The sequence below is a fragment of the Meles meles genome, chromosome X (genome assembly GCF_922984935.1).
Source record: "Meles meles chromosome X, mMelMel3.1 paternal haplotype, whole genome shotgun sequence".
Classification (NCBI taxonomy): domain Eukaryota; kingdom Metazoa; phylum Chordata; class Mammalia; order Carnivora; family Mustelidae; genus Meles; species Meles meles.
Genome location: NC_060087.1, coordinates 84,588,609 through 84,608,999, shown reverse-complemented (window position 1 = coordinate 84,608,999; position 20,391 = coordinate 84,588,609). Strand labels below are relative to the sequence as shown.

General features: G+C 41.8%; 1 protein-coding gene across 3 annotated transcripts in view; it reads right to left on the bottom strand.

The window, feature by feature from the left end:
- Positions 1-363: 363 nt before the first annotated feature.
- GPRASP1 (G protein-coupled receptor associated sorting protein 1) overlaps positions 364-20,391 on the bottom strand; it is a 39,785-nt gene continuing 19,757 nt past the window's right edge. For 2 of the 3 annotated variants that reach the window (XM_045994637.1, XM_045994636.1), the window contains 4 exons: positions 6,575-6,639; positions 5,944-6,022; positions 5,701-5,805; positions 380-5,218 (listed from right to left, as the gene is read on the bottom strand). In XM_045994637.1, coding sequence (XP_045850593.1) covers positions 717-4,895 — 4,179 coding nt within the window. In that variant the 5' untranslated portion in view covers positions 4,896-5,218; positions 5,701-5,805; positions 5,944-6,022; positions 6,575-6,639 and the 3' untranslated portion in view covers positions 380-716. Of the gene's footprint in view, positions 5,219-5,531; positions 5,593-5,700; positions 5,806-5,943; positions 6,023-6,574; positions 6,640-20,391 lie in introns of those variants that run through there. The other variant, XM_045994638.1, reaches the window with a different exon arrangement.

The window sequence follows — 20,391 nt, the reverse complement described above, 5'->3', positions numbered from 1 at the left end:
TTCTTTTAATTTTTAGGCAGTATCAAAGAAACACCCATACTTTTTGCAACTTCTCAGCTCTTCAAAACTTACCTCATCCTCTATATCCTTTAACCACTCCAGGCTAACTGGATAACTCATTCCCATGGAAACACCTTTCTCAACTCCATGCTTTTCTTCATACCACCCAGTCTTTTTCAAACGTTCCAGAGCCCAACTTAATTGGATCCTTTTTCTCTGAGGCATGCCCTGAGTAGCAGCCCATGGTAACCTCTGCATTTCAAGTTATTAGAAAAAGCTTTTTCAAGGAGCATATTATGTATGCATTAATTATCTATGTGTGTTTCTGTGTTAAATTTGCATCTATATTTTAAGTTCAAGAAGGGTGACTTCTGACAACTTGAACACAACTTTATTGAAAACACAAATAATACTCAAATAGACCTCAATACACTAGAACAATCGTAAGGGTAACTGGTTTACTTTTGATGGCTCAGTTCACTTTGGCTTAAATACTAAGTGTCACAATCTGGATAAAAATGAAAATACCAAATGTGCTTTCAGTTCTAATATTCATTTGGCATCAGAATAATGATTCAGCTCATACAGAGTTGGGCAAAGTCAGTGTTGGCAACAAAAATGTACATTACAACACAGAACCAACTATGTAAATCAAAACATTAGTCAAGGAATTGCTAACTTAGGAACATAAGGGCAAAGGCAAGTGATTAATCATACTAATTTTCTTGGTCTGCCTCAGGGTCCTCTTGACCATCTGTTTTGCTTTGCAGTTCCTTAGCAAATTCCTCAACTTCATGGAATGCAGAAATAAGTGGCTCAAGACTGAAATCATCATCAGTGAACAACACTGACTCCTCTTTGATATTGTTACCAATATTCTCAAACATTGCTAGAACAACTTGAATATTGTCATTCGTCTCTTTCCTGTTAAAAAGCCTCATAAATTCTGACATTGCTTCAGCACTGAGTAGTTCTTTTGTTATGACAGGATTTTCAGACAAATTCATTAGCATTTTCAGAACATGAAACCTTGTTTTGGTATTGCCCATAGCTAACAAGGAGAGAAATCCAGACATATACTTGACAACTAGTGTGTGGTAGTCAGTAGTTGTAGTGAGATGTCTAACCATCCTTATTCCAGATAGCTGTTCAGGGGAATCTAAGCTGCAAGCAAGGGTTTCTTCACACACCTGACACACATATGTCTGAATCATGTTTAGATTTGGATAAGGTTGAGCCAAGCGAATCATATTTTCCAAAAAACTTGTCCTAACTCGGGAGGAAGGATAATTGAGCAGGGTTTCAATAAGTGAGACAACACCTGAATCCCGAATGAAATCTCGGGTAAATTGAGAAGCACTTCTCATACCCATTGCAATTTTAGATATCTCATGAATAAAAGGATCTCGGACTTTGTCCATTAATAAAAGGAGTTCTTCAAACTCTTCAGAACCAATTTTGAGCTCACATTGTATGCAGCTGCAGGACCAACTCTCAGGCTCCACACTCTCTTGGGTTCTAAGATGCTCCCGAATTTCCCTGACTGACCTATAGGATGGATCATACAGAAATGGGAACTCAGGTTCAGGCTGATCAGGCTGAAGCAAAGATTCCTGCTCTTCCCCTTCTGTGTTAAGTTCCATGTGCTTGGGCTTTTCTCCAAACATTTCAGAGAACAGACATGCTGCCTCTTTTGGAAATCTAAAGGGGACTGGAGATGGGAAGCCAACCCTACCCCATGGACCAGGCTTGAATTGAATGGTGACCTCTTCCCAGCTCTGGGGCCTGCGCAAGGCATCAGGCTCCTGCTCAAATGAACACTCAGACCTGCGAATGGCCCTGAACACAGGCCTAGGATTTGATTCAAAATGGGACTCATCTCCTGCCCAGAACCAGGACCCCACTATGGCTTCATCCTCCTCAGCTACTGTCCTGGTCTCATAGTTGGTCCCATACCCAGTCCTGTTATTGGCCTCATCTTTAGCTCCAAACCAAGACCCAAAAACTGTCCCTTCCTTGTTTTCTGGCCTGGACTCACAGGTAACAACAGTTCCAGTCTCATTAATGTCCTTCTCTCCAGACCAGAACCAGGACTCAACAATTATCTCCTCATCATCCTCTGGCTGAGATGCACAGCATTTCTCTGCTTCTGCACTGACTTCCTTTGCAGCACAGAACCAGGATCCAAAAATGATTTCTTCTTCAGTGCTTGACCTGCTCTCTTCTACTGCCCGAGGCCCAACCTCTGTACTATCTTCTTCTTCAGCCCAAAACCAGGACCCAACAATGATTTCCTCTTCCTCAGTCACTGGCATGGACTCAAAACTGGCTCCTGCCTCCAAATTGGCCTCTTCTTCAGCCCAGAACCAAGACCCAAGAGTGGCTTCCTTCTCTTCGGCCTCTGGACTGGAATTGTTGCAAAAGCCAGTCTCCTTCCTAATTATCTCTTCCCTGGCCCAGAACCAGGACCCAACAATAGCTTCCTCCTCAGCTGCCAGCCAGTCCTTTTCTCTAGCCTCAGCTGCTGTCTTAAGTCTGTCCTCTTCCCCAGCCCAGAACCAAGAATCAATAATGTCCTCCTCCTCAGCATCTGGCCTGGATTCTTCTCTGTCTGTAGCCTCTCTACTTGTTTTGTCTCCTTTCCAGAACCAGGATGTGATCATGGTCTCCTCCTCCATTAGTGCCTTGGCCTCTTCTCCAGTCCCATCATCTATAGTGACTTCTTCTGTAGCCCATAACCAGGGCCCTATAACGATCTCTGGGCTTGTGTATTTTCTGGACCAGAATGGTGAGTCAACAGTGTCCTGTTCCTCCCCTGGCCTTAACTTCCAGCTGCCTCCATTGGCAATATACATGCAGGGATCATCTTCATCCCAGAAGCAAGACTCATTATGCATCTCTTCAGCCCCTGCCATAAATTTACATCTGGCACCAGCTCCATACTGCATACTGACCTCTTCTGTGGTCCCAAACCAAGATGACAGATTAACCTCTTCCTTGTCCTTCAGACTAGACTTGTTGCTGACCTCAGTTCCCACATAAGCTTCTACTTCATCCCAGAACCATGACCCAAAAATGGGCTCCTCCTCAGCTCCTGTCATGGTGTCACAGCTGACTTTAACCCCAGAATCTATCTGAGCCTGGTTTCCAGCCCAAAACCACTCCCCGAATATTGTCTCTTCATCTTCTGGACTGGTATCTTCTCCAAACTCAGCCTCTGTATCGACCTCTTTTCTATCCCAGAACCAGGGACCAATGACCTCTTCTTCCTCAGACCTTGGCCTGGATGCACAGCTGGCTCTAACATCAGCTTCTACACTGGTCTCATCACTGACCCAAAACCAGGGCCCAAAAATGGTCTCTTCCTCAGCCTCTAGGTTGATTTCTTCACTTTCCCAGAAGCAGGAACCAGCAATGACCTTTCCTTTATCATATGCTACCACAGATTTGAAGGCAGCCTCAGCTCCAGCTTCCATACTGATCTCTTCCCCAGAACCAAGCATGGAATTACCAGCAGACTCTTCCTCAGCCCTTGGTCTGGATTTACTGCTGGCATCAGTCCTCATACTGGCTTCTTCTTCAGTCCAGAACCAACTGCCAACAATTGACTCATCCTCCCTTTGAGAACTATACTTGACACTGGACCCACCAACTACACTGGACTCTTCTGTAGCCCAGAACCAGTTCCCAAGGAGGAACTCCTCTTCAGACCTGGCTTCTTCCTTGGCCCTGGCTCTGGCCTTAGTTTTCACCTTTTCCTTTGCCATTATTCTGGTCCTGGCTTTCTTGGACTTGGGCTTTGACAAGTTATCAGTCTTTTCTCTAGGACAGAACCAGGACTCTTTTTTGACTACATCTATAGATCCAGAAACAAAATCAATGGAAGCTTCTTGCTGGGCCCTGTGCCTCGCCCTGACATTGGCCCCTTTCCTGATTCTGGGTTTGGACCTGGATTTGGCTTCCTCCCTAGCCCAGAACCAGGACTTCACAATGTCTTCACATTCAGATCCAGAACCGGACTCAGAGATTTCTTTCTTGGACCTAAACCTGGACCTGTTATTGATTTCTTCCTTGGGCCTAGACCAGGCATTAGTCTTTTCTCTGGCCCAGAGCCAGGATGTCTTAAAAGATTCATCCTCAGAGCCAGAACTAGACAAGATATAGTACTCCTGATTGATAGTGGGCCTAAAAACGACCTCTTCTCTAGCTATGTGCCTGCATCTGGCACTGGCCTTTACCCTGCCTCTAGGATGAAACTTTGTACTGACATCTTCCCCACTCCAGAACCAGGAACTCATAGAGGATCTGTCTGCCCAACTGAAATCATACTTCTGAGAGATCTCTTGTTTGGACATAGGCCTGTGGCACCACCAGGACCCAACATTGGTCTTCTCCTCTGACCCAAACAAAGGCTGTTTTCCTGATTGGTACTTGATCTTGGTGCCAGAAAAGGACTCAATATCCATACTGATCAGTTCCCTATCCATAGATAATGTCTTAGATTTAGCAGCTGACCTAGACTCAGTACTGACCAGTGGCCAGGCTATGGTATTGGTCTGGGACACTCCCCCTGTCTTCAACATTGCTTTACTATCAAACTTAGTTTGGGCCCAAGAATGGGCTTTATCTGAGGGCCTCGACCCAGGGATTGCCTTGGCCTCATTCCTAGGATGCATTGCACCTACTCCCATGGGTTCAGCTTTGGGCCTTGCACCACCTACTACCATGGCATCAGATTTAGGCCTTACCCCAGGAATTACCTGTGCCTGGGTCCTAACCTTGGGTCTGACCACCAATGGGACTTCATTCTCTCTTTCAGCCCCACCCCCAACCTCTTCTCCAGCCTTCTTTTCAGGCTTTGCCTGGGCAGCAGGTTCAATCTCAGCTCCAGTCATGGTACAAGTTACAGAAGAGGCATAGTTAAGTAACCCCACCCCAGTCTCAGCCTCTACCACAGATCTCTCACAGTTCTGTATCTTCACACTCTGATCTTTCAGTGATTCAGGTGGTATAGTAAGAAACAAATGTTAGAATCAATCACTAGTCCATGAGTCAATCAACCTCCTTCTGAAGCCTAGCCTCAGTCAATATCACAGACAAAGTGCAGGAGGCATAACCAAGCTGGGGGATGATGGATGTTCCCGGCTGGGTGCAGACCTGTTGAGGGTAGTGATCAGCAGCAATTCCAACACCACCAGAGCTGTCACTGGAGGTGGATCTACGGAAAGAGAATGACATGGGCTTTGAATCTCTTCTAATTGTGTTGCTCTGTGCAGAGATTCACACAGAGACTGGACTTTGAATGTTTAGCAGGACAGTTGGGACTACTTAGAAAGTCTTCTGTCATCCTCATTTCACCCATGTTTTACCCCAGAGTTTGCCATGTTACTTTGCCTGACACAAAACAGGTATGAAACTGGTAAGTGTTAGCAATGGGAGAGGTTTAGGAGCCCCCAAAGTACCCTAATCACTCTTAGGCCAGTGTTGATTTCCACTTCCCCACCCAAAGCTGTACCTACTCTCATACCAACCTATATGGATGTGGTGTGATTTCCCCCTCCTTCCCTTGATTCCAGTGTTGTCAAACCCTAAAGCAACTTGGAGAATATCCTAGGAATAAGTAAAAATAAAGGAGAAAATGGAGCCCGACTGCTAGATATATAAGAGGGCACATTGACCTCTGATGCAAGTATCTCTTACCATAAGAGTTCCATTTGTCTGTTTCCTGTCTCCTTGTTCCTGCTCTCAGGTCTTCTACTTCCCTTCAGAGCCAATCCACAACTACCCCAAAATTCCTAGTATCTCCTGCAAGAAATGGACAAGGGATGCTGTGGCAGTGTGTAATTTGGCAGCAAACAGGAGAGGTGGAGGAGGTCGCAGACCCACGTGGATCAAAGACACCTGCCATGATCTTACTCTAAAGTGCTCCCCTGATTTACCCACCTTCACACAAACCTCCAGAGATCTGAACCAGTCTCCTCCTCTCTCCTTCCTTACAGAAATGAGCAGCCTTCAAGCAAGTCTATGGACAGACACAAAGGTAAAACATTCAGGAAATAATGGTAGCAACTGAGTGCTTGGTGAACTGACCAACATCAAAAATAAGAGTGTCCATATTATCTTCTAACATTTAGGGTCCTGTTGATAAAATATTCACATTAATTTAAGCCCTCTGTTTTACAGTTCTGGATAACAATTCTTCACATGACACTCTTCCCATTATTCCTTTCTCCAATTATGAGAATTAACCACTAGGTGTTCACACTCCCTTGTACTACAGAAATGGGGGAAAGAACACAGCACATTCCAGAAAACAGTACGTGCAGTGGCACTTGTAATTATGACTTGTGTCTCACCCTCACGTCCTAGCCCAATTTTAGCAGGAATTTTGGGTGGAGGTGAAGGAGGAAGGCAAGAAAAGTGCTTAGAAAGCTAATACAAAAGGTAATTTTGGAAGGTATTCCTGGATGCCTGACCTGTCCTGGTCCCACCAGTCACCCCATTCCAGTGGTTTCCACTAAATGGCTGCTGCCCATTTCCCGAACCACTCCGCCCCCCCGCCAGTGCCACACACCTCCAGAAATCCAGGCCATTGTCTCGCTCCTCCTTTTTCTCAAGCCTCTCCTCTACAGATGCAACCTGCAGGAGGAAACCGCCAGAGCTAACATGCAGAGAGAAGACTTTGGCATCAACCAGGCACCTGCAGAAAGGACAGCACCCACGGTGCGGGGCCCAACAGGTCTCTTTCCAGAATCAGGGCCCAAAGCAGCCAACGCCAAGGGGCATCCGCTCCCGCAAGCTGGGCACAGAGCTCCGAGCCGCCCCGCCCCGCGCCGCGGTGGCCTGTCTGGGCACTCCACACCCCAGCTCCCGCTCCGCTATTTCTTCAGCAGCAGCCCCCACGCCCTCGCGGCCACAGCTCTCTGCCGGCAGAGGCACCGTCGAGGCGGGTCGCGGGCGCCTGGAAAGCTGGCCGCGGAGTGGCGGGCGCAGTTCGCCTCCAGAGGATCCGAGGGAGCCTCTCCGGCCAGCCCCGGTGCCCCGGGCCCGGCCCACGCCAGTCGCCGCCTCTCCTCGCCAGGGGTCCCGCGGCGTTGCGCACCTCTCTCAGGGACCAGCTACTACAGGGTCGCCTCCTCCTTGCCAGGCTGTCAGGGTCTGGGGTCCGGGCAGCCTGGAAGTCGGGCGACAGTGGGGGTCCCCCGCCTCCCCCCACGACACCCCCACTTGCCCTCACAGGCTCAAGGTGCAAGTCGTCGGCCTCCCCCTCCTCTCGGAGCTCTTCACTCGGATTCCCACCGCCGTGCATGCGGCCAGAATCGCAAAAAGGCGTCCCGCCCCCCGCGCTACTACCCCAAACTGGGCAGGGGCTGCGCAGGATGCGGCACGAAACTCTCGCAGCGAGGTGTCTGGAAGGGGGGCGGAGGAATATGGCGAGAATGGGCTCGACGCCCCCTCCCCGGCCCACCCTAGTTCCGACCCAGAGGGGGCGGGGCCAGGAGGAGCCCGAGACTAAGGGGCGGGCTCACGGCAGCCCGCCCGCCTCTGCAGACCTCCGCGGGCGACCAGCCCCTCGTTGCTGGCACTGCAATCTATGGGACCTGGGGACGGTTGGCGGTGGGGGCTGGGATCCAGAGGTCGGGGGCGGCGGGGAGGGAAGGTGTGCGGCGGGAAGCGGCGGATGGATATCAACCGTCCCTCTCGGTGTGTGAGAACCCCCAGGCTGCTCAGTGTCTGTCCACCTCCCTCTCCCCACTTCCCTCCACCATCCTAATTGGAGGCGGGTGGGCCAGGGGCTGTCAGGACAGCAGGCTGGGAGGAGAGAGGCGACCTAAAGCCCGACTGCCCCGGAGGTTCTGGGGTGGATGGCCCTCTCCCTTTCTTCCTTCATTGCTTCGCGGGGCCACGGAAGGGAGGAGGGTGGGGAGGACCCCCACGGAGGCCTCACCACTGCGCCTTTTCTAAAGGAAGGCAGACCTGCGCCTGGACCCTGAGAAAACCAACCCCTGCTCTGCGCCCATTCTTTCTGCCACGCTGCTGTTTCCCTGCTCATTTAAACTGGCAGCATGCTTTGCCATTTTGCAATCCCCACAGTTGCCCAAGAAGGAGGGCCTTTTTTCCTTGTCAGGACCCGCACTGGGTCCTAGGATCTTTCCTGTCTGTTGCCCCCATGGCCAGGGGTCGGGCGGCTCCTAGCTCCTCTTCAACTGTCCTATTAAGTCTTCTCTCGCAGTCACATCCAAGCTCTCATGATCTTTGGTCTTGTGGAGTTGTGGCAGGATCAGAACCAGCTTGGATCTCAGCCACCTGCCATACACGCCAGTCTAGTTTCCCCAGCCATTCTTTGGAAGAAGGCCCCTTCATGTACCTACTTCCCCAGGACAGAGCCTGCGGGTTCTTGAATCTTCTGATTCCTTTACCCCTACACCCTTCCTCTCGTCTTGAGCCCTTCCTTTCTGTGCTCCATGGGGCAAACAGAGCAACGCATTTAAGCACGACTGTGGTTGAGCATGAACCTGCTGGGGCCCATTTTAAACCCAATTAAATGGAACTTTCACTATGATAGGAGGAATAAAGGTCCTTCAATGACCCAGAAGCTGGAATAGGCAAGGAAGCAGATTCTGCCCAGGATCCCTTAGAGAAATGAAGCCTAACCATCACCTTCAATTCAGACCAGTGAGGTCCGTTTCGTGTTCCCAACATCCAGGGCTGTAAGCTAATACATTTGTGCGATTTTAAGCCACCAAGAATGTGGTAATATGTTACAGTAAGAGTAGGAACTAAATTTACTCACCATCTTGTCTTGAAATTCCATTTCCCTTGATTTACTTTACTCAACCCCTGGGAAGGCCAATTTGGGGGCTCATCTCTTACTCCTATAACTACCCTCTCCAGCAATCCCCTGTCTCTGTTTTCTAAAGAAAAGAGACTTTTGCAATGGCCTTTTAGGTTCATCTTAGAGAAAGTCCCCATTTGCTGAAAATCACTGATAGTTTTGATGATGAGAAGGGACTATATTCTTACAATGAATGTTCACATATTTTCATTTAGGTTTTATTTATATTTAAACACTTATTATAACTGTGCAATATTTAAGTGATAAAAAACCATCTGGAGATGATTCTCTACAATATCTGGACTGACAATGGATGTCAATTATCAGAGGAGGGCTGCTTTTTCTGTGCTGTTTAAATGGCTTTAACTGAACTGTGGATCATTTTTTCTTTGTTCCACAGCATACACTCTTGGTTGAATGCCAACCTTCTTGGTTGAAGAAGGTAGTCGGAGCTCTGCTGGGATATGTGGGTGTGTGTCAATCTCCTTGCCTCCTTGAACTGTTCTTTCACTTTCTTAAATTCTCTGGTGCCTTTCATTCATTCAAGAAATACCTAAGAGTACCTTCTTTATCCTAGGCACTGGAGATACAGTAGAAACACAGGTGAAAGAAATCTCTGTTCTTGTGGAAGGTACACAGTAACTTTCTTTCTGTAGTCTCTTTCTTACTCAAATTTTCATTCTATAATTTTATGGTTATACCAGCGTAACGTTGTCTGGTAATTCTCAAGGTGATCCAGTATTGATTCCAAGATATTTACTAACAGGGGAGTAGACCTACCACAAACTGAAAGAGTACAGTGTGAGACTTTGAAATTTTGTTGGACAATTTTTTCTTAATCCATTTACAGAACAGACCCCATTCATTGCTCTTTAATATTTATTAAACTGAGAAAAGTCCTATTTTAAGCTCTGTATGTATTAGCACTTAATGTGTATATATCAGATAACTTAAGTGTCATCTTTAATATCAGAGAGTATGTAAAGTTTTGAAACAGGATATTGATCTATGTCTTTGTGGTGCCAAGTAATAGTCTATTTACTTTCTTCTAAAATGAATTCTGGTCTGATTGTCATTCACACAAATGAATTGGTCTGATTGGACTGGTCTGAGTCATAGATTCACTCCCCAGTATCTCTACTAGCATCTGTCTAACACTGACTAGCTTCTGAAATCGAAATTTCTGTAGTGTTAAGTACTTGCCATTGAGCTTTTGACTGCCAAGGCATCCACTTCAAAAGACATCCACTATACTATATAGGAAACTCTAAAGAGTCCACCAAGAACTATTAGAACTGATAAACAAATTCAGTAAAGTCATAGGATACAAAATCAATGTATGGAAATCTTGCATTACTATACAGCAATAATGAAGCATAAGAAAGAGAAATTATGAAAATAATCCCATTTACAATTGCACCGAAGTAATAAGATACCTAGGAATAAACCTAACCAAAGATGTGAAAGCCCTGTACTCTGAAAACTATAAAACACCGAAGAAAGAAATTGAAGACAACACAAAGAAATGGAAAGAAATTCCATGCTCATGGCTTGGAAGAACAAATATTGTTAAAATGCCTATACTACCCAAAGCAATCTACACATCTAATACAATCCTTACCAAAATACAACAGCATTTTTCACAGAACTAGAACAAAGAATTATAAAATTTATATGTAACCACAAAAGACTGCAACTATCCAAAGCAACCTTGAAAAGGAAAAGCAAAGCTGGAGACATCATAATTCTGGACTTCAAGTTATATTACAAGGCTGTAGTAGTCAAAAGAGTATGGTATTGGCACACAAATAGACACATAGAGCAATAGAATAGAATAGAAAACTCAGAAATAAACCCATAACTGTATAGCCAATTAATCTTCAACAAAGGACGTAAAATTATTCAGTGGGAAAAAGTGTTTTCAACAAATGGTGTTGGGAAAACTGGACAGCAACATGCAAAAGATAGAAACTGCACTACTTTCTTACATCATATATATAAATAAGTGCAAAATGAATTAAAGACCTAAATGTGAGACCCAAAACCATAAAAATCCTAGAAGGGAACACTGGTAAAAACTTCTTTGACATTGGCCATAACAATTTTTTTCTAGCTAGGTCTCCTGCAGCAAGGGAAACAAAAGGAAAAACAAACTATTGGGACTACATCAACATAAAAGGTTCTGCACAGCAAAGGAAACAATCAACAAAACAGAATGGGAAAAGAAATTTGTAAATGATATATCTAATAATGGGTTAGTATCCAAAATATATAAAGAACTGATATCACTCAAGATCCAAAAACCAAATAATTCAATTAAAAATGGGTAGAAGACATGAACATATGTAGAGATCAAAATGGAGTCTCTCATGTTAAGTAGGAGCCTGTGTCAAGCAGGGGCCTGTGTTAAGCAATGACACAAGTAGTTAAAGATACTGCATCCAGGAAATATTGTTGGGATCAGCATCAGCTGACACCCCAGAACTGAGAACAAACAGAACCAGAGGAGGTCTGCAGGGGCCCAAGACTGATTAAATCCCTTTTAAAAAAGAGAGGATTTTTGCAGCAAAATGTCAGATTCTTCAGACATGACCTCTCTCTATGACCACTTAAAGAAGGCAATTGCCACCAAAGGCTCTGCCCAACTATCTCTGAACAGAACTGAGATCCTTTACTGCTTGAACATAAGGAGCAGTTAGTGCCAAGAGCTGACCTGGACTGGACCAACACATTCTCTCAACTGCAAGCCCACAGACTAACTTTGCGTTTGGTTCATTAACTTCCTACACCCTTCTGTTATCTTGTTTGTTGCGAGGTTTCTCTTATGTTCTACTCTGTGTGCTATTTAAGAAGCCAAGTTTAATCATATGGTGAAATGTCACTGAGTTTGGAATCTGGAACCTGCTTTATAATTGTGATTAACTCTGTCTTATGACTGAATAAAACTGACATTGTGGAAAGACACAAACTGTGTGTGTGCCTTCATATTGTGCTCATGATAACAGACATTTCCCCAAAAAAGACATCCAGATGGCCAACAGACACATGAAAAAATACTCAACATCACCCATCATCAGAGAAATGTAAATCAAAACTACAAGGAGATTTCACCTCACCCCTGTGAAAATGGCTAAAATCAACAACAGAAGAAACAACAAGTGTTGGCGAGGATGTGAAGAAAAAGGAACCCTAGGTATTGTTGGCAGAAATATGACATGGCACAGCCACTGTGGAAAACAGTACAGAGGTTCCTCAAAAAATTAAAAATAGAGCTACCCTACAATTCAGCAATCTCACTACTGGGTATTTACCCAGAGAATACAAAAACACCAATTTGTAGGGATACATGCACCCCTACGTTTATAGCAGCATTATTTACAATAGCCAAAATATGGAAGTAGCCCAAGTATCCATCAGTTGATGAATGGATAGAGAAGATGTGGTATAATATACAATGTAATATTATTCAGCCATAAAAAGATTGAAATCTTGCCATTTGCAATGACATGGATGGAGATAGAGAGTATAATGTTAAGCAAAATAACTGAGAGAAAGAAATACCATATGATTTCAGTCATAAGTGGATTTTTAGAAACCAAACAAATGAGCAAAGAAAATAGAGAAAGAAAGACAAACTTAATTACAGAGAAAAAAACTGATGGTCACCAGAGAGGAAGTGGGTAGGAAGATGGGTTAAATTAGAGATGTAGACTAAGGAGTGCACTTGTGATGAGCACTCCTTAGTCCACATGAGATCCATGAGACACCATACTTGGGTGGTGTATGGAATTCTTGAATCACTAAACTATACACCTGAAACTAATATAACACTATATATTAACTAACTGGAATTACTAACACCATGAGACTTAATCCATGAGACACCATACATGGGTGGTGTATGAAATTCTTGAATCACTAAACTATACACCTGAAACTAATATAACACTGTATGTTAACTAACTGGAATTAAAATAAAAACTTAAAAAAAAAGATACCCATCTTGAATAGACAAATGGGTTGATATATGATCCACCTCTTAGCAAAACAACCAGATAAGGAACTCAGCCACCTCCATCCATTAAGTTACCTTTCAAATGCCCCAGTTAACCTAAATAACCGAGTCCTTGACTCATCCTACTTTTTCCTTCCCAGATTTAATTCCCACTCTTATGCCTTAAATTAGCCATTAGGAGTATACTTGTGGAATCCTAGGCTCCCCATCCCCAGATTCTCATAAAGGAAGTGTTTTAGGCCTGTTCTCCCTCCCACCCCCCACAACATTTCTACTCCCATTCAATTGACTGGAATTCAATCACCATTTATTGAAAATACTGTTCACAAGCTAGGACAACTGGATATCCACATGCAGAAGAATAAAGTTGTCTCAGCAGACCAGGAATGGAGCAAAACATCCTTGATTTGATAAAGAACATCTACAAAAACCCTATAGCTAACATCATATTTAATAGTGAGAAACTTAGATTTACTACTAAGATCAGGAAAAAGCCAAGGATATCCTCTATCACCACTCCTTTCCAACACTGTACTGGAATTCCCAGTTAATGCATTAAGACCAAGAAAGAATACAAAAGGACTACAAATTGGGAAGAAGAAATAAAACTGCCTTTATTTGCAGGTGACATGACTGTCTGTATAGAAAACTGAAAGAATAGACAAAAGCACTCTTGGAAGTAATAAGTGGTACTAGCAAGGTTAGAGGACAGGGTTAGTATACAAAAGTCAATTGCTTTCCTGTATACCAGCAATGAACAAGTGAAGCTTGAAATTAAATACCTTTTATATTAGCACCCCAGAAAATGAAGTACATAGGAATAAATCTAACAAGTATGTACAAGATCTACATGAGGAAAACTACAAAATTCTGATGAATGAAATTTCAGAAGAACTAAATAAATGGAGAGATATTCCATGTTCATGGATAGGAAGACTCAATATTATCAAGATGTCAGTCCTTCCCAACCTGGTCTATAGATTCTATGCAATCCTAGTCAAATCCCAGAAAGTTATTTTATGGATATTGACAAGCTGATACTAAGGTTTATATGAAGAGGCAAAAGACCCAAAATACCTAACTCAATACTGAAGAAGAACAGAGTCAGAGGACTGATATTACCTGACTTCAAGACTTACTATAAAGTTACAGTGATCAAGATGGTGTGATATTGACAAAAAGATTGGACAAATAGATCAATGGGACAGAATAGAAAGTCCAGAAATGTAGAGACATATAGTCAATCTTTGACAAATGGCCAAAGGCATATAATGGAGCAAAGATAGTCTTTTCAACAGATGGTGCTGCAAGAAATGAACATACACATGCAAGAAACTGAATTTAGACATAGACCTCACACCCTTCCAAAATTAATTCAAAATGGATCACAAAGCTAACTATAAAAAGAAAAACTATAAAAGTTCTATAAGATAACATAGGAGAAAACTTGATGACCTTAAGATGACTTTTTAAAACAGCTTTATTGAGATATAACTCACATATTAAAAACTGAATATATTTAATATACGCAATTTGGTTAGTTTGAACATATGCATACACTCGTGAAATCATCATCACAAATAACATATTTATCTCCTCCAAAAGTTTACTTGTGATCCATTGTTGCTGTTGTTGTTGTTATTGTAGTTGTAAGAACACATAACACAAAATGTACCTTTTTAACTAAATTTTAAGTGCATGATACTGTATTGTTGATTATAGGCATTATGTTATACCATTCTCTAGGACATATTCATCTTGCACAATTGAAGCTTTACACATCCTCAACAACTCCCCATTTCTGCCTCCCCCCAACCCCTGGCAACCACCACTCTATTCTCTGTATCTATGAGTTTGACAATTTTAGATATCACATATATGTGTAAACTATCACAGTCATAATGTGAAATCATGTGGTATTCGTTCTTCTGTGACTGCCTTATTTCACTTAGCATAACGTCCTACAGGTTCATCCATGTTGTCACAAATGGCAGGATTTCCTTCTCTTTTAAGGCTGAATAATATTCAATTCTAGGTATACCGTATTTTCTTATTATCCATTTGTCAATGGACATTTGGGTTGTTTCCATATCTTGGGTATTGTGAATAATGCTGTAATAAATAAGAGATAATAGAAATCTTTTTGAGATCCTGATTTCAATTTTTGGGGGACGTATACCCAGATGTGAAATTGCTAGGTGATATGGTAGAGATATTTTATATATATACATATGTTTTACGAACCTCCATACTGTATTCTATATGACTGTACATTTTACATTGCCACCAATGATGTGTAAGCATTCCAATTTCTTCAAATCCTTGCTAATTGATTAACACTTGTAACTTTTTTTTTAATAATTGCCATCCTAACAAGTATGAAGTAATATCCCATTTTGGTTTTGATTTGCATTTCCCTGGTGGTTAGTGATGCTAGGCACCTATTCATATAAATGTCTGCCATTTGTATGTCTTTTTTTAATTTTTAAAATTCTTTATTTAAATTCAATTTAGTTGACATATATTGTATGATTAGTTTCAGGGGTAGAATTTAGTGATTCGTCAGTTGCATAAAACACCCAGTGCTCATTACATTAAGTGCCCTCTTTAATGCTCATCACCCAATTATCCCTTACCCCACCTACCTCTGCTCCAGCAACCTTCAGTTTGTTTCCAATAATTCAGCATGTCTTATGGTTTGCCTCCCTCACAATTTTCATCTTATTTTATTTTTCCTTCCCTTCCCCTATATTTATGTTTTGTTCCTTAAAGTCTACATATGAGTGAAATCATATGGTATTTGTCTTTCTCTGACTTATTTTGCTTAGCATCATACTCTCTAGTTCTGTCCACAACACTGCAAATGGCAAGATTTCATTCTTTTTGATGGCTGTGTAATATTTGTGTGTGTGTGTGTGTGTGTGTGTGTGTGTGTGTGTGTGTGTGTGTGTGTGTGTACACACCACATATTCTTTATCTATTCATCTGTTGATGGACATCTGGGCTCTTTTCATATTTTGGCTATTGTGGACATTGCTGCTATAAACATTTGTGGTGCATGGGCCCCTTTGAGTCACTATGATTGTATCTTTTGGATAAATACCTAGTAGTGCAATTGGTGGGCCACAGGGTAGCTCTACTTTTAACTTTTTGAGGAACCTCCATACTGTTTTCCAGAGTGGCTGCAGCAGTTTGCATTCCCACCAACAGTGTAAAAGGGTAGAGAAATGTCTATTCAAGCCTTTTGCCTTTATTTTTTTTTTGCTATTGAGCTATGGGAATTCCTTATATATTTTAGGTATTAGCCCCCTAGATATATGGTTTGCCAACATTTTCCCTCATTCTGCAGTTCGCCTTTTCATTTTGTTAATTCCCTTGCAGTGCATAAGCTCTTTAGTTTGATGTAGTGTCATTTGTCTTTTCTTGCTTTTGTTGAATGTGGCTTTGTTGTTATAACCAAGAAATCACTTCCAAGAACACTATAAGGAAGCCTTTCTCCTATGCTTTTGTCTAGGAGTTTTACAGTTTCAGGTCACATGTTTAAAGTCTTTAATACATCCTGAATTGATTCTTGTGTATGTTAGGACCCTAACATTTTTGGAAGACAAAATTTAACCCATAACAGATGATAAAAATTTTTGAAATAGTGATAATGGATGTATAACTGTGGATGCAATTAATGCCACTTAATTGTTCACTTAAAAATGGTTGAAATGGAAAATTTTGTCACATATGTTTCACCTTAATAAAAAAAAATCACACTTTCTCTTCTCTCCTCAGACCCCAATGACTTCCTATCTCAGCTGATGACCTTGCTTATTCCATTGAACAAACAAAAGCAATCTAAATAGAACTTCCACAAACTCCTACCACCCTAATGTTCTCTGAATGAACTAGCCATGCTCCTATCTAAAGCCAGACTTTCCATGTGTCCATTGGATGATGTCCCATCTCTTCTAGACATGGTCATTATCCCAAAATTTTCTTCTTTCTCTCCTTTATCATAAAATTTTCCCTCTCTAGGGATGCTGGGTGGGTCAGCTGGTTAAGCATCTGACTTCAGCTCTGGTCATGATCCCAGGATCCTGGGACTGAGTCCTGTTATTGGGGCTTCTTGCTCAGTGGGGAGCCTGCTTCTCCTTCTGCCTGCCACTCCCTCTGCTCATGCATGCTCGCTCTCTCTCTCTCTCTGATAAATAAATAAATAAATAAACATTTTTAAAAACTTTCCCTCTAGTGAAGCATCCCCGTCAACATCCAAACATGCTGTACTATCTCCTACCTCATTTCTTTTGCACAAAATTCCTCAAAACAGCAGTCTATAGTTACCATATGACACTGTCTCCTCCCTTTTTCTTGATGTCACTCTATTCTTTTATCTCCAACAATCAATGAAGTTTCACTGCTCTATTGAAACTGTCTGTCATGATCTCTGTGTTGGTAAATCCAATAATCAATTCTCAATCCTCATCTTGTTCTACCACCCTAGTGACCATATAATTTATCATTCAAATCAAATTATTCCTGAAAGTAAAAAAGGCTGTCATTAACAAGTTATTAACAAGTTAACAAGTTATTCCTGTACAAAAGACATTCCTGTACAAAACTAGGATGGTCCTGGGAAAATAGGGGTACTTAGTACCCTTACCTATCTGTAGTGTTGGGCAAAGTTGAAAACTCCCTTCTTGAAATATCTTGACTTAGCTTCCAAGACACCATAATCTCCTGGTTTATCTCCTACTTTACTGACTACTTCTGACGGTACATTCTTAGCTTCTTTTTTGTTGTTGCTTTTGCTAGTTCATTGTCATCTCCTGTATCTCAATATTGAAATGTCCCAGGGCTCAATCTTTGAACTTTTTCTCTTACTACATATACTATCTATATTCCTTAGTGATCTCATCAAGTTTCATGGGATTAAATACCATCTATACCTTGATGAGTCTCAAATATCTCTCTCTAATCTGGATCTCTCTCAAAAATCCCAGATCTCAAAAATCTTATATCCAACTGCCTACTTTTTATCTCCATGTGTATATATAAAAGGCATCTCAAATTCAACATGTTCTAACCTCAGCTCTTCAGATTCCCCTTAAAACCTGCTCTTCCCAGTCTTCACCCATCTTAATAAATGATTACTCAGTTGTTCAGCTTCAGAATCATCATTGAACCCTCCTTTTCTCTTACTTTATATTCATCCACAACATCCATTGGTTCTATCTCCAAAATATGTGTCAAAGCTGCACACTTATCACCATATCAACAGCCAACACCTTAGTCTAAGCCACTATCATCTTTTATCTAGATCACTGATTGCTTCCTACTTCCAAATTTTTCTCCAATTTCATTCCTGTTTCCCTAGGGTCCTTCTATTTACAGTAGCCAGGTTTATCCCTTAAAAACATAAGTCATGTCATGCTGATCTCCTTACAAAAATCCTCTAATGACTCCCCATAACCTTTAGAATAGTACCCATACTTCTTCCCATGGCCTCCAGTATCTCATAAGATCTGGCCCCCGGCCACCACTCTAAATTCACGTTCAACCATTCTCCCTTTGCTTGCTCCATTTGAGCCACACTGGCCTCCTTGTTATTTCTTGAACAAACCAAGCATATCCCTACCTAAGGAGCTCTGCATTTTTTGTTCCCACTGCCTATAATGCTTTTCCCTAAGATAGCTTCATGGCCCATTCCCTCATTTCATTCAGGTACCTACTCAAAGTGAACTTCTTTGATTATCCAATCTAAAACTGTATTCCCCCTTTGAATATCCTTTGTCCCCATACTTGGTTTTATTTTTCTCCATAGCATTTATCACTATTAAATATTATAGTACATATTTTATATACTGACTTTATTGTCTATTTCCCCTATTTACATTAAATGTAAGCTCCATGAGTATTCTATTCTATATATTCCCAACAACTAGAAATAGTGCCTGCCACATAATAGATTGCTCAATAAATATTTGCTAAATATATAAATGCCTCTGAAACCCTAAGGTGTTTTCCTGTTGTTGGTTAGGATCAGTTTACACCATAATTTAAAATCTGAACAGAGTTATTATGCTTTATACTTCTGTCATTGACCAGACTTAGAAGCAGCCTATTAAAATTCTTTAGGCTATTTTGTTGGGAGATAATATTTTGTGTTGGTGAAGGTGAAAGTGTCCCACACAGTGATTTTCCCCGCTATTCTGTCATCTGAAGCAGGTGAAAGCTAATGTGTACAGTACCCACTGGAACATAATACTGAAAAAAAAAGCTGTAGATTTGCTAAGATTTATGCAGTTTAGAATTTTAAAGAAGCTTCCAAAATATTCTATACATTTTTTAAGTTTTAATTTATTTTTACAGTGTTCTAAGATTCATTGTTTATGCACCATACCCAGTGCTCCATGCAGTATGTGCCCTCCTTAATACCCTACATTTACCACAAAGATGGGGCTTCTTTTTTCTCAAGCTGATATAAGATGCTGAGCCAATAAATGAAAATTTGAGGCTGTATAGTTTTGCCGGGGCTACCATAATAAAATACTACAGACTGGGTGGCTTAAACAACAAAAATTTATTTTTTCACAGTTCTGGAAGCTGGTAGTCCAAGATCAAGGTACCAGTAAGTTTGGTTTCTCCTGAGACCTCTTTCTTGGCTTTCAATGGCCACTTTATTGCTATGTCCTCATATGGTCTTTCCTCTGTATGCATGCATGTTTGGTGTCTCTCTGTGTGTTCAAATTTGCACGTGTTATCAGGGCACTTGTAGAAATGGGTTAGGGCCCAGGCCAATAGTCTCATTTTAACTTAATCACCTCTTTGAATGCCCTGTATCCAAATATAATCATATTCTGAGATACCAGAGGTTAGGGCTTCAACATATGAATTTGGACAATTCAGTCCATAACAGTGGATTATCATGGAAAAGAGAGTGTTAAAATGAACCCCTATCATATTTCCAGGAACTCCACCAAAGTACACATTTCCAAGTTGTTTTATATTTCACTGTGAGGTGAAACTTAAAGTGGTCAAATTTCACTTTGTTATGGAAATTTGACACTCATCTGTTTTTACTTATTATAACATATCTTTTTATGATTTCATGGATGGTGACATGGTGATGACTGGATATAAGTCTGTCAAAGATGATAATATAATGCCCCAAGCCCAAAGTATATGAGTAGCCTGCTTTACCACAGCATTTATTTACCCATCTGGAACTTGCTTTACTGTTTCTGTGACTACTGCCTCTACTATAAGTAGTGTGGTAGGTTAAATAATAACCTCCCCCCACAAATATGTCAATGTCCTGATCCCTGGAACCTATCAGTATGTTACCTTACATGGTAAAAAGCTACTTTTGCTAGTGTAATTAAATTAAGGCTCTTAAGATGGGAAGATTAATTATCCTGGATTATGCAAATGGACCAATGTAAGTACAGGATCCTTAAAAGAGGGAGACAAGAAGGTCAAAGAGAGAAGACAGAAATGGGGCCATGGAATCAAAGGTTAGAGTGATTCAAGGAAAGGGCCATCAGCCAAGGAA